The 14147-nt window shown below is 48.8% G+C and overlaps 1 protein-coding gene across 5 annotated transcripts in view; it reads left to right on the forward strand.

Moving 5' to 3' along the window:
* The window catches only part of LOC129715783 (uncharacterized), a 337613-nt gene that overhangs the window by 310073 nt on the left and 13393 nt on the right, over positions 1 to 14147 (forward strand). For all 5 annotated transcript variants that reach the window (XM_055665662.1, XM_055665654.1, XM_055665638.1 and 2 more), the window contains one exon: positions 9060 to 9134. In XM_055665662.1, the coding sequence (XP_055521637.1) occupies positions 9060 to 9134 (75 nt within the window). The remainder of the gene's footprint in view (positions 1 to 9059; positions 9135 to 14147) is intronic.

A 14147-nucleotide genomic window follows, 5' to 3' on the forward strand; every position in this document is an offset into this window, starting at 1 on the left:
TGTGAATCTTACCCCCATCTAAGGCAGAGCTACCCATTTGACCAGCATCCCATCCACCTCCTTAAACATGGAATTCTTCCACTAAGGATGTATAGTGGCTACAGCAGTTACATACCTCGGAGACACTGGCAGCAACTCCAAAACATGCATCCTCTTCCATGGAGAAGGAAGTATACAGGGGCAGCACGTTGGTATGTTATTCTCCAGGTGACATCATCCTTGGAAGCATATCACCTTTTCTATTTTATTTTTGGATCAATATCCTCAAAGGGGTTACTTGATGGTCAGCATGCACATATTCTATGACTATGACATGCATTTTAGGATACCTTCATGATAAGGAGAGGAGCAGATCATGAGGTAGCATTGGAGCATAGGATGCTGAGGTGTGATCTTACTGAGGTTTATAAGATCATGAGGGGCATGCAAGAAGTGAACTGGAAGTCAGCTACTTGGTCTGATCAGGCATGTGTATTCCGGGATTGGTGGGAGGATGGTGAAATGGGGCTGGGATGGTTTGCACCAGAGCCCATTGCAAGAAATAATTCAATTCATTCATCCCCAGCATTGTTGCAATAACATTCCCAGGATCAGAGGAAGGCCATAATTGTAAAATTCTCTTCACACACTCAGTATATCAAAAAATACATTAAAAATAAATAAAATTCTTGTCAAAAGAAGCCACCATTGCATTGTAATAGCTAATTTCTGCTGAGCAAAGATCAACAAAATAAACAAATCATAACTTGACCCAAGTGAAAAGGTGATCTGCAGTTGAAAAACTTACTAACTTGGAATAAAATCTTTTTAGGACATTTCTAATCACCACAATGTTTGTCAAGTAGATATTTCTTGAATTATCAATGCAATTTCTATTCTCCATTCATTATAGCATGGTCACTTCTAGCTTTCAGACCTCAGGATAGCACCTATCTGTTGCTGATGATCTCTGATACTTCTTATAATTTGATATCCAATATAGTATGTAGTTGTCCCAAACACTGTACTCAAGGGGAAGAGACTTCATAGAGTCATAGTCAGAATTGTAAAGTCATAAAACACGGAACCAGTCCCTCGAGTCCAACATCTCCATGCCAGCCAAGATTCAGATTCAGATTCAGATTCAATTTTAATTGTCATTGTCAGTACAGTACAGAGACACACGAAATGCCAGCATCTCCCTTGAAGAGCGACATAGCAAACAAAGTGTCCCATGCCAGCCACCGAGGTCGTTGTTTAGTACAGTGACAGCGGCCGGAAAGAAGCTGTTCCTCGACCTGCTGGTTGCAACGGAGAACCTGTAGCGCCTCCCGGATGGTAGGAGGGTAACTGTCCAAATGCATTTTAGCAATCCTTGTTATTGTACCGCCCTCCGCTACTTCTTGCTTGGACAGACTCAATGGAGGGGAGCGTTCCGGTATGCGTTGGGCAATTTGAACCTCTGTGTGTCTGTAAAGTCACACCTCCAGATCCTCTAACATTTTTTCCCTCTCATCTTCCAACCTATCTGTCCAAATGCATTTTTCTTGTTGTTCCTCTACATAGGAACTTCTACTGGCAGCTCGTTGCATATACCCACAAACCTCTGTCTGTAAAGGTCACACCTCCAGATCCTCTAACATTTTTTCCCTCTCATCTTCAACCTATGCTCTCCAGTTCTTGATTCCTCTACCATAGGAAAAATACTTTGTGCAATCACCCTATCTATTCCACGATTTCATACATCTCTATAAAGTCCTAACCAGCCCAACCTCTCACTATAACTCAGGCCCTTGAGTTCTGGCAACATCCAACATTCTCTGCACTCAATCCAGCTTAATGTTATCTTTCCTATCACTGTAACGGGTATAGCTTGGACCCAATAGCAGCACAGAATCAGGCAGGTATAATTGGTCATGAACTTTATTACGATACGGTAACACCGAGTAGTAACACAGGAATGGGTACACCGTACTCACACAGAGGCTCAGGATTGAGCGAGGGTTCCGAAGAGGGGCAGGCAGGAGACGTAGTCGGGGTAGCGGAAGGTCCGGTAACCAGGAGATCCAACACACGATGCAAACAAACCAGCGAGGGACAGATGAAAGGAGAGTCGAAGCCAGGCAGGAAGTCGAGGAGCCGTTGCAGGGATACACCAAACAGCCCAGGAGAGAGGCAGACAGAAACCAGGAGGTACGGGACGAAGGCCGTGGTCGGGGACAGAAGGCCGAGGTGATATCCGGGAAGATGACAGGACAGAATGGTCAGGGGCAGGCAGGTTCGAATCTGTGTAGTCAGTTGGGAAATCGCTGGAGAGTCTTGCATGAATGCTGAGAACAATCTGGCACTGTGTGAATGGTGAGGAGAGTCTATATACCGGGTTAATTGGTGATCAGAGGCAACTGAGTGCAACAGGTAAGGAGAGTTGGGCTGAAGAGAGGGGAGTGGCAGGCAGGCAGGCGAGGAGAAGGAGGGACCGGTGGAAAAGTACTGGGAGGTGAAGTGGATGAGAATAGGGAAGACTGTGACAGAACCCCCCCCCCCTCAAGGGACGGCTCCCGACGTCCCAAAACAAAATAAAGAAAATAAACCCAATCCCACACAGAGTTGGGTGGGAGCAGGGGGGCCAGGAGGAGCGCTAATATTCGTCCGAGACATCCATGTCCGCATCCTCCTCCATGGCATCAGAGGAAAGCTCCGTCTCGTCGTCACTGGCGCGTCAGACGGAAGAGGGGACAGAGTCTCAGAGGCGGCGACCCCTCTAGGAGTGGCGGACTTGGACGGTCGGTCGGGATGACGCCAGTGAAACTCCCTGATGAGGGTGGCTTCCAGGTTGTGTCGAGCAGGAACCCAGGACCTCTCCTCTGGACCGTAACCCTCCCAATCGACCAGGTATTGGAGACCCCTCCCGCGACGGCGGGAGTGCAGGAGGCAGTGCACCGTAAATGCGGGGCCTCCGTCGATGACATGAGGAGGTGGAGGATGAAGGACTGCGGGGACCAGGGAGCTCTCCCGGACTGGCTTTACTCTGGACACGTGGAACGTAGGATGGACCCGCATGGAACAAGGCAACTTGAGCCTCACAGCCGCTGGGTTGATGACCTTCTTGATCTCAAAGGGACCGATGAACTTGGGTGCCAACGCCTTGGACTCCACCCTCAAGGGAAGGTCCCGGGTCTACAGCCACACCTTCTGGCCCGCGAGGTAGGTGGGGGCCTGGGTGCGGTGACGGTTGGCAGCCGTGGCGTAACGGTCCACGGAACGGAGAAGAGCCGCCCTGGCGTGTGTCCACGTCCTGCGGCAGCGATGAATGAAGGCCTGGACGGACAGGCAGGAAACCTTTTTCTCCAGCGCCGGAACCAGCGGAGGCTGGAACCCGTAGGCACACTGGAAAGGGGAGAGCCCAGTGGCCGAGCTTGTCAGGGTGTTGTGGGCATACTCCACCCACAACAACTGCTGGGACCAGGAGGAGGGATGCTTGGACACCATACACCGCAGCGCCGTCTCCATCTCCTGATTCTTCCTCTCAGTTTGGCCGTTGGATTGGGGATGAAATCCGGACGTCAGACTCACAGTGGCCCCCACAAGCGTGCAGAACTCCCTCCAGAACACAGAGACAAACTGGGGTCCCCGGTCGGAGATCATGGAGCCTGAAGACGTGGAGTAACATGAACTCGGCAGTTTCCTTGGCTGACGGAAGCTTGGGCAGAGGCACGAAGTGAGCCATCTTGCTAAATCTATCGACCACGGTCAGGATGGTGGTGTGACCACTGGATGGGGGCAGGCCGGTAACGAAGTCCAGGGAGATGTGGGACCATGGTCGATGGGGTACAGGCAGTGGAAGCAGATGGCCCGCAGGAGCTTGGTGTGAGACCTTGTGCTGGTTGCAAATGGGACAGGCATTGACAAACTCACGAGTGTCCTCATCCAGCGATGCCCACCAGAACCTCCGTAGCACCATCTCCTTGGTCCGCTGAATGCCGGGATGACAGGCGAGTCGAGAGCTGTGGGCCCACTGAAGGACGTCGGACCGCAGGGCAGAAACCACAAACAGGCGATCAGGAGGGCATGCGCTGGGTCCCGGCTGGTTCTCCAAGGCCGCCTCGACCTTCTCCTCCACTTCCCAGGCGAGGGAGTCAACCCTGTGCGAGGACGGGAGGATGGTCTTGGGGCCAGAGGCAGGCTCCTCCCTCGCCAAGAACTGCCGAGAGAGGGCATCGGGCTTCACGTTGCGGGACCCAGGTCGGTAGGAGAGGGAGAAGTTGAAGCGGGTGAGGAAGAGAGACCAGCGGGCCTGACGAGAGTTGAGCCTCTTGGCTGACTGGAGGTATTCAAGGTTCTTGCGGTCAGTCCAAACCAAGAAAGGCTGCTCGGTTCCCTCCAACCAGTGACGCCATTCCTCCAACGCCAACTTAACCGCAAACAGTTCTCGGTTGCCGATGTCATAATTCTTCTCAGCAGGGGTCAGGCGTCGGGAGAAGAAGGCGCATGGATGGAGCTTCTGGTCCCCGGCAGCCCGCTGGGACAGAACAGCTCCCACCCCCACATCGGAGGCGTCCACCTCCACCATGAACTGTCTCTCTGAGTCCGGAACTTGGAGGATGGGGGCCGATGTAAACCGTGTCTTGAGTGTCTGAAAAGCTTCGTCAGCCGCGGCAGACCACCGGAACGGAACCTTGGAGGAGGCGAGTGCCGTGAGGGGTGCGGCCACAGTACCTTAGCCACGGATGAACCGTCAGTAAAAATTGGCGAACCCCAGGAACCTTTGGAGCTGTTTGCGGGAGTCAGCAACAGGCCAGGTGGTGACAGCAGAGACCTTGGCGGGGTCCATCTTGATGTTCCCTTGGCCAACGATGTATCCTAGGAAGGAGACTGACGGGGAGTGAAACTCGCACTTCTCAGCTTTAACGATGAGCGAGTTCTCCAGGAGCCGATGTAGAACTGCCTGGACGTGGTGTACATGTTCCTCCTTGGTCCGTGAAAAGATGAGGATGTCATCAATATAGACGAACACGTACTTGTTCAACATGTCTCTGAGAATGTCATTGACCAAAGCCTGGAAGACGGCTGGGGCGTTGGTGAGGCCAAAGGGCATCACCAGGTATTCATAATGTCCCGTGGGAGTGTTGAAGGCGGTCTTCCACTCATCTCCCTCTTTGATGCGGACCAAGTGGTAGGCGTTGCGTAGATCCAACTTCGAAAAGATGGTGGCCCCCTCCAGGAGCTCGAAAGCAGAGGAGATGAGTGGGAGAGGGTAGCGATTCTTCACCGTGATGCTGTTGAGCCCCCGGTAATCTATGCAGGGACGCAGAGATTTGTCCTTCTTCTCCACGAAGAAGAACCCAGCCCCAGCAGGAGACGAGGAGGGACGGATGAGACCAGCAGCCAAGGAGTCGCTTTTGTATTTCTCCATGGCGCCTCTCTCAGAGGCGGACAGGGAGTAAAGGCGACCCCTAGGAGGAGCGGAACCAGGCAGGAGGTCTATGGCGCAGTCATAGGGCCAATGAGGAGGAAGGGGGGTGCTAAAAACCTCCCCAAAGTCATGGTACTTGGCTGGGACCTCCGTCAGATCTGGAGCAGAACTGGACCAACCCAAGATGACCCCCGTCCTCTAGTCGATGTTGGGGTTGTGTCGCCGAAGCCAGGGGTAACCCAGGATGAGGGGAAGATGGGGAGACTGCAGGATGTGGAACTGGATGGTCTCATGGTGATTACCAGACAGGAGCATGCACACTGGGACCGTCTGGTGAGAAACAGTCCCCAGGAGATGGCCGTCGAGGGCGTTGGCGGGAACAGGTTTAGGCAGGGGAACACAACTGATGCCTAGCTGACGGGCTAGTTCCATGTCCATAAGATTATTGTCACAACCAGAGTCTATGAAGGTGGCGAGAGTGTGAGAACCATCAGACAACAGCAGACGGGCATGACAAAGAAGGCGTCGGGCAGAGGAAAGTTCAGAGGTTCGACTCACCAGTAATTCCTCCGCTACTGGTGAGTCTGGCCCTTTTACTGGACACTTGGAGATGTAATGACCTGCCAGGCCACAGTAGAGACAGAGGTTCCCCCAACGCCGACGTTCCTGTTCCTCGGGGGTGAGACTGGTGCGACCCACCTGCATGGGTTTGGGTTGCCTCGATGGTTGCCCCGACGAGGGTAGTCCAGTCTCCGGAAGAAAACGAGCTTGGGTGGATAGCTGGCAGACCGCCTGTCCCCGTCGCCACTCCGACCGTCTCGCCAGGATGCGTCGGTCCAGACGGGTCGTTAGCTCGATAAGTCCATCCAGAGAAGAAGGAAGATCGTGGGACACCAACTCATCCTTGATAAAGTCATTCAAGCTCAGCAAGAAAGCGTCACACTGGGCCGGGGCGCTCCAATCACTCTGACGGGCCCTGGTGCGAAAGTCGATGGCGAAGTCAGCGACGCTCTGGTTCCCCTGGCTCAACCCCAGCATCCGGACCCATCGAAACCTCACCGAACACCTTGCGAAGTTCCCCGGAGAAGGCCTGGAAAGAGGAGCAAGCCGGTGTGCGTCGCTCCCATTCAGCCGTTCCCCACAGCCGAGCTCTGCCAGTCAGGTGATTAATGGTAAATGCCACTCTCGCCACTTCCTGGGCGAAGGTGTAGGGCTGTAGGGCGAAGAGAATGGAACAGTTCGTGATGAATGGATTGCAGCCCTCCAGGTCTCCAGCGTAGCGCTCCGGGGTTCCCACCCGGGGCTCAGGTGATGGTCCGGGAGCTGGTGCTGTCGGAGACGGAGGCAAAGCATGGGGTGTAGCCTGGGCGAGGGTGGTCGTCAGCTGTTGGACCTGGGTGGCTAGTGCAACCAATGCTTGCTCTTGGTTCGACACAGCCTGTCGAACCTCGGAGTTAGAGGCAGTGAGCATAGCTTCGTGCTGCAGGAGCGTGTGCTCAATCCTCTCAAAGCGGTTTGACGGAGACGTTGTGTGCGCCGAGTCCATTGTTGGCCAGATTGCACTGTAGCGGGTATAGCTTGGACCCAATAGCAGCACAGAATCAGGCAGGTATAATTGGTCATGAACTTTATTACGATACTGTAACACCGAGTAGTAACACAGGAATGGGTACACCGAACTCACACAGAGGCTCAGGATTGAGCGAGGGTTCCGAAGAGGGGCAGGCAGGAGACGTAGTCGGGGTAGCGGAAGGTCCGGTAACCAGGAGATCCAACACATGATGCAAACAAACCAGCGAGGGACAGATGAAAGGAGAGTCGAAGCCAGGCAGGAAGTCGAGGAGCCGTTGCAGGGATACACCAAACAGCCCAGGAGAGAGGCAGGCAGAAACCAGGAGGTACGGGACGAAGGCCGTGGTCGGGGACAGAAGGCTGAGGTGATATCCGGGAAGACGACAGGACGGAATGGTCAGGGGCAGGCAGGTTCGAATCAGTGTAGCCAGTCGGGAAATCGCTGGAGAGTCTTGCATGAATGCTGAGAACAATCTGGCACTGTGAATGGTGAGGAGTCTATATACCGGGTTAATTGGTGATCAGAGGCAACTAAGTGCAACAGGTGAGGAGAGTTGGGCTGATGAGAGGGGAGTGGCAGGCGAGGAGAAGGAGGGACAGGTGGAAAAGTACTGGGAGGTGAAATGGATGAGAATGAGGAGAGGGCAGACTGTGACAATCACGGGATGACCAAAATTGAATACAATACTAAATGTGGCCTCACGAACCTCCTGAAAAACTGTAACATGAAGTCCCAGTTTCTGTATCATTTCTATGACTGATGACGGCCAGTGTGCCAAAAGCCTTTTCCACCACCCTATCTACTGGCAATGCCATTTTCAGTGAACTATGTACGTAGGTTTTCATTTACCTCCATTAGTAGTCTAGGACACAACTTGTCAGTTTATGGGCATTTACTGGCTTTCAATCCCATTATTTTCTACAGCAACATTTTGTGAATAACTATCTGGGTTCCAGTGCATTGATGTAAAAGAAAACTAATCAACAGCTCTACTTTCTCAAGTTCAGCATATCACCAAAAACTCTTCCAAACTTCTACATACGTACAGTGGAGAGCCTACTGACTGGTTGCACTATAGCCTGTTTCAGTAACTCAAATGCCTAAGAAGGAAGGAAGGAGAAAGTGGTGGACATGGTCCGGTACATCATGGGTACTATTGAAGCGATCTGCAGGAAGCTCTGCCTCAAGAAGGCAGCTAAAATCTCCAAAGGCCCACACCGCTCTCATTCTGCTGATACCATTGGGAAGAAGGTACAAGAACTGTAACTTCTGGGTTAAAGCATAGCTTTTTCCCATAAATCACTAGGGTCTTGAATCACCCTGCACAACCCAAACAACTACCCTACCTCAGCACCAAACTACTATGGACTTTGTAAAAGGTTGCACTACATACTCAACTTGCACTATTATTGTCTGGTTACCTAGTATTACATAATGTATTGTATTATTGTTTGTTGTATTACTCTAGGAATTTATTTTTATGGTCCTGGTGCATATGACAATTAAATATTCTTGACTTTTGACATTTATAATATAGGTTCCATTTTTCTTCACCTTCATTATATTCTTGAGTCCCCAAATCTGAAAATCGATCCCTCTACTACTTGAAAATATTTAGTGATTGTGCACCAGCAGCCTTTTTCCATAGATAAATCCAAAGAATCTCTATCCTTTCAATGAAGAAATGTCATCCTATCTCTGTTCCGAATGACCACTCCCTTATTTTGAGACTAAGACCATTAGTTCTAAACATCCCAGGAAGAGAACTATCATCTCCAAATTTATCTAAAAGGTCATCCCACAAAAATGTTATAGTTTTCAATGAGATAACCCCACATTCTTTTAAATTTAGTTGACCCTGTCTGCTTAACCTCTTTTCATATGACAAATTCATCATCCCAAGGATCAATCTGCCGATCCTTCACTTTATTCCTCAATCACGTGTATCCTTCCTCAGGTGAAGAGTAAAGCCTTGTATACACTATTCTAGATGCAGTCTAATCAGGGCTCTGGAGCAAGATGTTCTTCCATTCATATATTACTGTGGAGGTTCAAGTGTGGGTGCTGCAACTCATCCTTTAATCTATTTTCTAGCCCCAAGTCGCCGCCATCAGATGAGAAGCGCAAGGCAAGCCAGCCCAAAAAGAAGGCTGACTCCTTGCCCCCCATGTAAGTTACCTCTCAATGAGATGATGCAGCAGTTTAAGTTCAATCTCAGGGCATTACTGATGTAAAGTGCATAGAGACTGGGCAGATGTAACCCCTATAAGAATCGCATAACCCAAATCCCCATATTTATAAAGCTATAATTTTATGAGTTTTTAATGTCAGACAATGATCTTTTATGAAAGTGGATTTTGACGGCTATTTTGGAAGTGTGTGTGGGAAAGAAAGTATCTGTGTTAAACAGCCACCTGGCAAATATATATGTGGTGGAGCAAGGGCATGAATTTAGTAAAACTTCACAATACCTTTGATTGTTGGTCAGGTGGTGAAGGAGAGAAATCCGTATCTGTAAAATTACTGGTAGCCCATGATGTTGGAGCCTGAGGAGGAGGAGGTGGTAAGACACCATAATAGTTATGGTGCCAGTCTGAACAAGGGTCTCGCCCCGAAACATCATCCATTCCTTCTCTCCACTGATGCTGCCAGTCCTGCTGAGTAACTCCAGCTATTTGCATCTATCTTCGGTTCCCCCAACGCAATATTCCACCACTCACGCATAGCCCCCAACTGTGCAGGCGTGGCTCATTTCTCCTCATACCACAGCACTGCCTCCTCCTCTTCACCTTCACTCTTCAAACCTTAGAGGGGGCGGGGGTTAAAGGGGGAGGGGGTAGAGTGGGAGAGGGAGGGAGTATAGAGGGAAGGGAGGGGGTAGGGGTTAAAGAGGGAGACGGGCGGAGAGGCAGGGGGTAGAGAGAGTGAGGGAGGGGAGTAGAGGGAGAGGGAGTGGGGTAAAGTGGGGGGGAGGGAGGGCAGAGAAGGAGGATGGCAAGGAAGGGACAGGGAGGGGGGTAGAGAGAGAAGGGGTGGTTACAGTGGGAGAGAGGATAGATAGGGAGGGTGTAAAGAGGGTGAGGGAGGGTAGAGAGGGAGGGAACGAGATAAGGAGTGTAGACATGGCAACTACTCTCCCTACCCCCTCCTCTCCCTCCTCAACTCCCCAGTGGCCCCATCGTCATGAGACCTCACTACAGCGGCCACGATGTCTCCTTCAGAGCCGTGGTCTCAATGCCTCCTTGATGGCCGCGTAAACCCCAGCCGAGGCGTCGTGGGTGGAAGCCGGGTCAGAAAAAGCGTAACGTTCATTTAAATGCGGCCTTTCCCTGATATCACTGGAAGCTGGTGGCCGCCCATTCCCCCTTGGTGGCCGCCCCCCCTCCCCATTTGTGATGTCACTCGAAGCGGGCTGAAGGACGGTTCCCGTTTAAAAAGTTGGTTTTAGCTATTTTTAAAGTGCTATAACTTGTGAAATATGGCATGAAATGTGAAGTGAAACAGTTTATTTTGTCGACAGTTTATTTTGTAACAAAATCTTATTAATAATCTGTGAAAATTTCTGCTCTGGACTTGGGATGCAATTAAAACTAAACAATTTTTACAGCTATCCAGATTTTTATGCTTCGCCATATTGAGATTAATTTTTTTAAACATTTGATTGATGAATTAAATTTAATTTTCCAAATTTGCATTCTGGGCTTCGAAGGAGTACCTCAGGAATAATACTATTGTAACTAACCAGAGAACTACTGTTCCCATGGTGTAAAACTGTGGGAACAAAAGTGATTTGAATGCGAAAGCAGTAAAGGTAATCATGAAATCGTATAATGAACCGGATTTGATAAATTAACTTGAGGTTAAGGAGCCATTAGGAGGTAGTGAACATAATATGGTCGGGTTCAATCTGCAATTGGAGAGGGAAAAGGGTAAATCGGAGGTGTCAGTGTTACAGTTGAATAAAGGAGACTATGGAGACATGAGGGAGGAGCTGGCCAAAGTTGACTGGAAAGATATGACAGTGGAACAAAATGGCAGGTATTTCTGGGAATAATACAGAAGGTGCAGGATCAGTTCATTCCAAAGAGGAAGAAAGATTCCAAGGGGAGTAAGGGGTGACAGTGGCTGACAAGGGACGTCAGGGACAGTATAAAAATAAAAGAAGTACAACGTAGCAAAGATGAGCGGGAAGCGAGAGGATTCGGTAATGTTTAAAGAGCAACAGAAGATAACTAAAAAGGCAATACACAGAGGAAAAGATGAGGTACAAAGGTAAGCTAGCCAAGAATATAAAGGAGGATAGTAAAAGCTTCTTTAGGTATGTGAAGAGGAAAAAATTAGATAAGACCAAAGTTGGACCCTTGAAGACTGAAACAGGTGAATTTATTATGGGGAACAAGGAAATGGCAGAGTTGAACAGGTACTTTGGATCCGTCTTCACTGAGAAGAACACAAACAATCTTCCTGATGTACTAGTGGCCAGAGGATCTGGGGTGAAAGAGGAACTGAAGGAAATCCACATTAGGTAGGAATGGTGTTGGTTAGATTGATGGGACTGAAGGCTGATAAATCCCCAGGGCCTGATGGTCTGCATCCCAGGACACTTAAGGAAGTGGCTCTAGAAATCGTGGACACATTGGTGATAATTTTCCAATGTTCTATAAATTCAGGATCAGTTCCTGTGGATTGGCGGAAAGCTAATGTTATCCCACTTTTTAAGAAAGGCGGGAGATAGTAAACAGGGAATTATAGACCAGTTAGCCTGACATCAGTGGAGGGGAAGATGTTGGAGAAATAGCGAAAAAGGCGAAATAACGGCACATTTGGATAGCAGTAACAGGATCGGTCCGAGTTAGAATGGATTTACGAAGGGGAAATCATGCTTGACTAATCTTCTGGAATTTTTTGAGGATGTAACAAGGAAAATAGACAAGGGAGATGCAGTGTACCTGGACTTTCAGAAAGCATTTGATAAGGTTCCACATAGGCGATTAGTGAGCAAAATTAGGGCACATGGTATTGGGGGTAGAGTGCTGACATGGATAGAAAATTGGTTGGCAGACAGGAAACAAAGAGTAGGGATTAACTGGTCCCTTTCAGAATGGCAGGCAGTAACCTGTGGGGTACCGCAAGGCTCGGTGCTGGGACCGCAGCTATTTACAATATACATTAGTTATGCAGATGAAGGGATTCAAAGTAACATTAGCTAATTTGCAGATGACACAAAGCTGGGTGGCAGTGTGAACTGTGAGGAGGATGCTATGAGAATGCAGGGTGACTTGGACAGGTTGCGTGAGTGGGCAGATGCATGGCAAATGCAGTTTAAGATGGATAAATTTGAGGCAGATTATTATCTAAATGGTGTCATGTTGGAACAAGGGGATGTACAATGGGATTTGTGGGTCCTTGTTCATCAGTCAATGACAGTAAGCATGCAGGTATAGCAGGCAGTGAAGAAAGCGAATGGCATGTTAGCCTTCATAACAAGAGGAGTTAAGTAAAGAACCAAAGAAGTTCTTCTGCAGTTAAATAAGTCCCTAGTGAGACACCTGGAGTATTGTGTGCAGTTTTGGTTCCCTAAATTGAGGAAGGATATTCTTGCTATTGAGGGAGTGCAGAGTAGGTTTACAAGGTTAATTCCTGGGATGGCGGGAGTGTCATATGCTGTGAGAATGAAGCGGCTGGTCTTGTACACTCTGGAGTTTAGAAGGACGACAGGGAATCTTATTGAAACATATAAGATTATTAAGGGTTTGGACACGCTCAAGGCAGGAAACATGTTCCTGGTGTTGGGGGAGTCCAGAACCAGGGGCCACAATTTAAGAAAAAGGGATAAGCCATTTATCAAGAAGAAGAGGATACAATTTTTCACACAGAGAGTTGTGAGTCTGTGGAATTCTGTGCCTCAGAGGGCGGTGAAGGCCAGTTCTCTGGATACTTTCAAGAGAGAGCTAGATAGGGCTCTTAAAGATAGCGGAGTCAGGGGATATGGGGAGAAGGCAGGGTCGGGGTACTGATTGGGGATGATCAGTCATGATCACATTGAATGGCAGTGCTGGCTCAAACGGCCGAATGGCCTTCTCCTGCACCTATCGTTTATTGAAAGGCAGCCAAATTGACATATATTAGTTGATCAGTATGCTTTGGGAAATAAGTTTGCTTTAAATCATCCTTATATACATCCCAAGCTCTATACCATGCAGATATTTTTTGAATCCATTGAATAGTCATTCTGACTAGATATTTCCGATCAAGTGTCATCTTTTCAGGGCAGTCAAGAAGTACTAGTCTTGTTCATGGCACACATATTATGTGAATGAAGTAAAAGAAAAAATAATTTGAGACCTTCCAAGGAGAGTTCTGTAATTGTGAATGTAATTATATCTGAATAAAAATAACTGAATAATGATTTCAATACTTTAACCAAACTGGAAAGAGTGGTTTCTGTTTTTCAGTGGTTTACTGGACGGTTTGAGTTATAATAAGTTGGAAAGATTTAAAAAGGGACCTAAAACCCAGGTTTTACAGACAGAGGGTCATAGTCACACAGCACGGAAACAGGCTCCTTCAGTTCAAATTGCCCATGCCGATCAAGATCCCATCTTCACCCTCTACAGTACCCCCCCTCTAACCCTTTCCTATCTATGGAGCTGTCCACATGTCTTTTAAATGTTGTTATAGTGTCTGCCTCATCTACCTCCTCTGGCAGCTCATTCCATATACCAACCACTCTCTATGTGAAAAGGTTGTCTCTCTTAAATCTTTCCCCTCTCACCTTAAAACAATTTTCTCTGGTCTTGATTCCCCTACTCTGGGTAAAAGACACAATACATTTACCCTATCTATTCCCTTCATGATCTATACACCTCTATGATATCGCCCCTCAATCCATTTCACTCCAAGGAATAAAGTCCAAGCCTGCCCAAACACTCCCTGTAGCTCAGACCCTCGTGGCCTGGCAAAAATAATTAAAATTTTCTTTGCACTGTTTCCACCTTAGCAACATCCTTCCTATAGCAGAGTGACCAAAATTGTACACAATATTCCAAGTGTGGCCTCACCAACGTCTTGTACATGTAAGGGGCTTGTTCCACTGATGCGACTTTTCAGCAACTGTCTTCGACCTTCGAGCTCGAGGGTATTCGGCTGAAAAACTGCAAGCTGGATCGACCGTCAGCAATG

The sequence above is a fragment of the Leucoraja erinacea genome, chromosome 2 (genome assembly GCF_028641065.1).
Source record: "Leucoraja erinacea ecotype New England chromosome 2, Leri_hhj_1, whole genome shotgun sequence".
NCBI lineage: Eukaryota > Metazoa > Chordata > Chondrichthyes > Rajiformes > Rajidae > Leucoraja > Leucoraja erinaceus.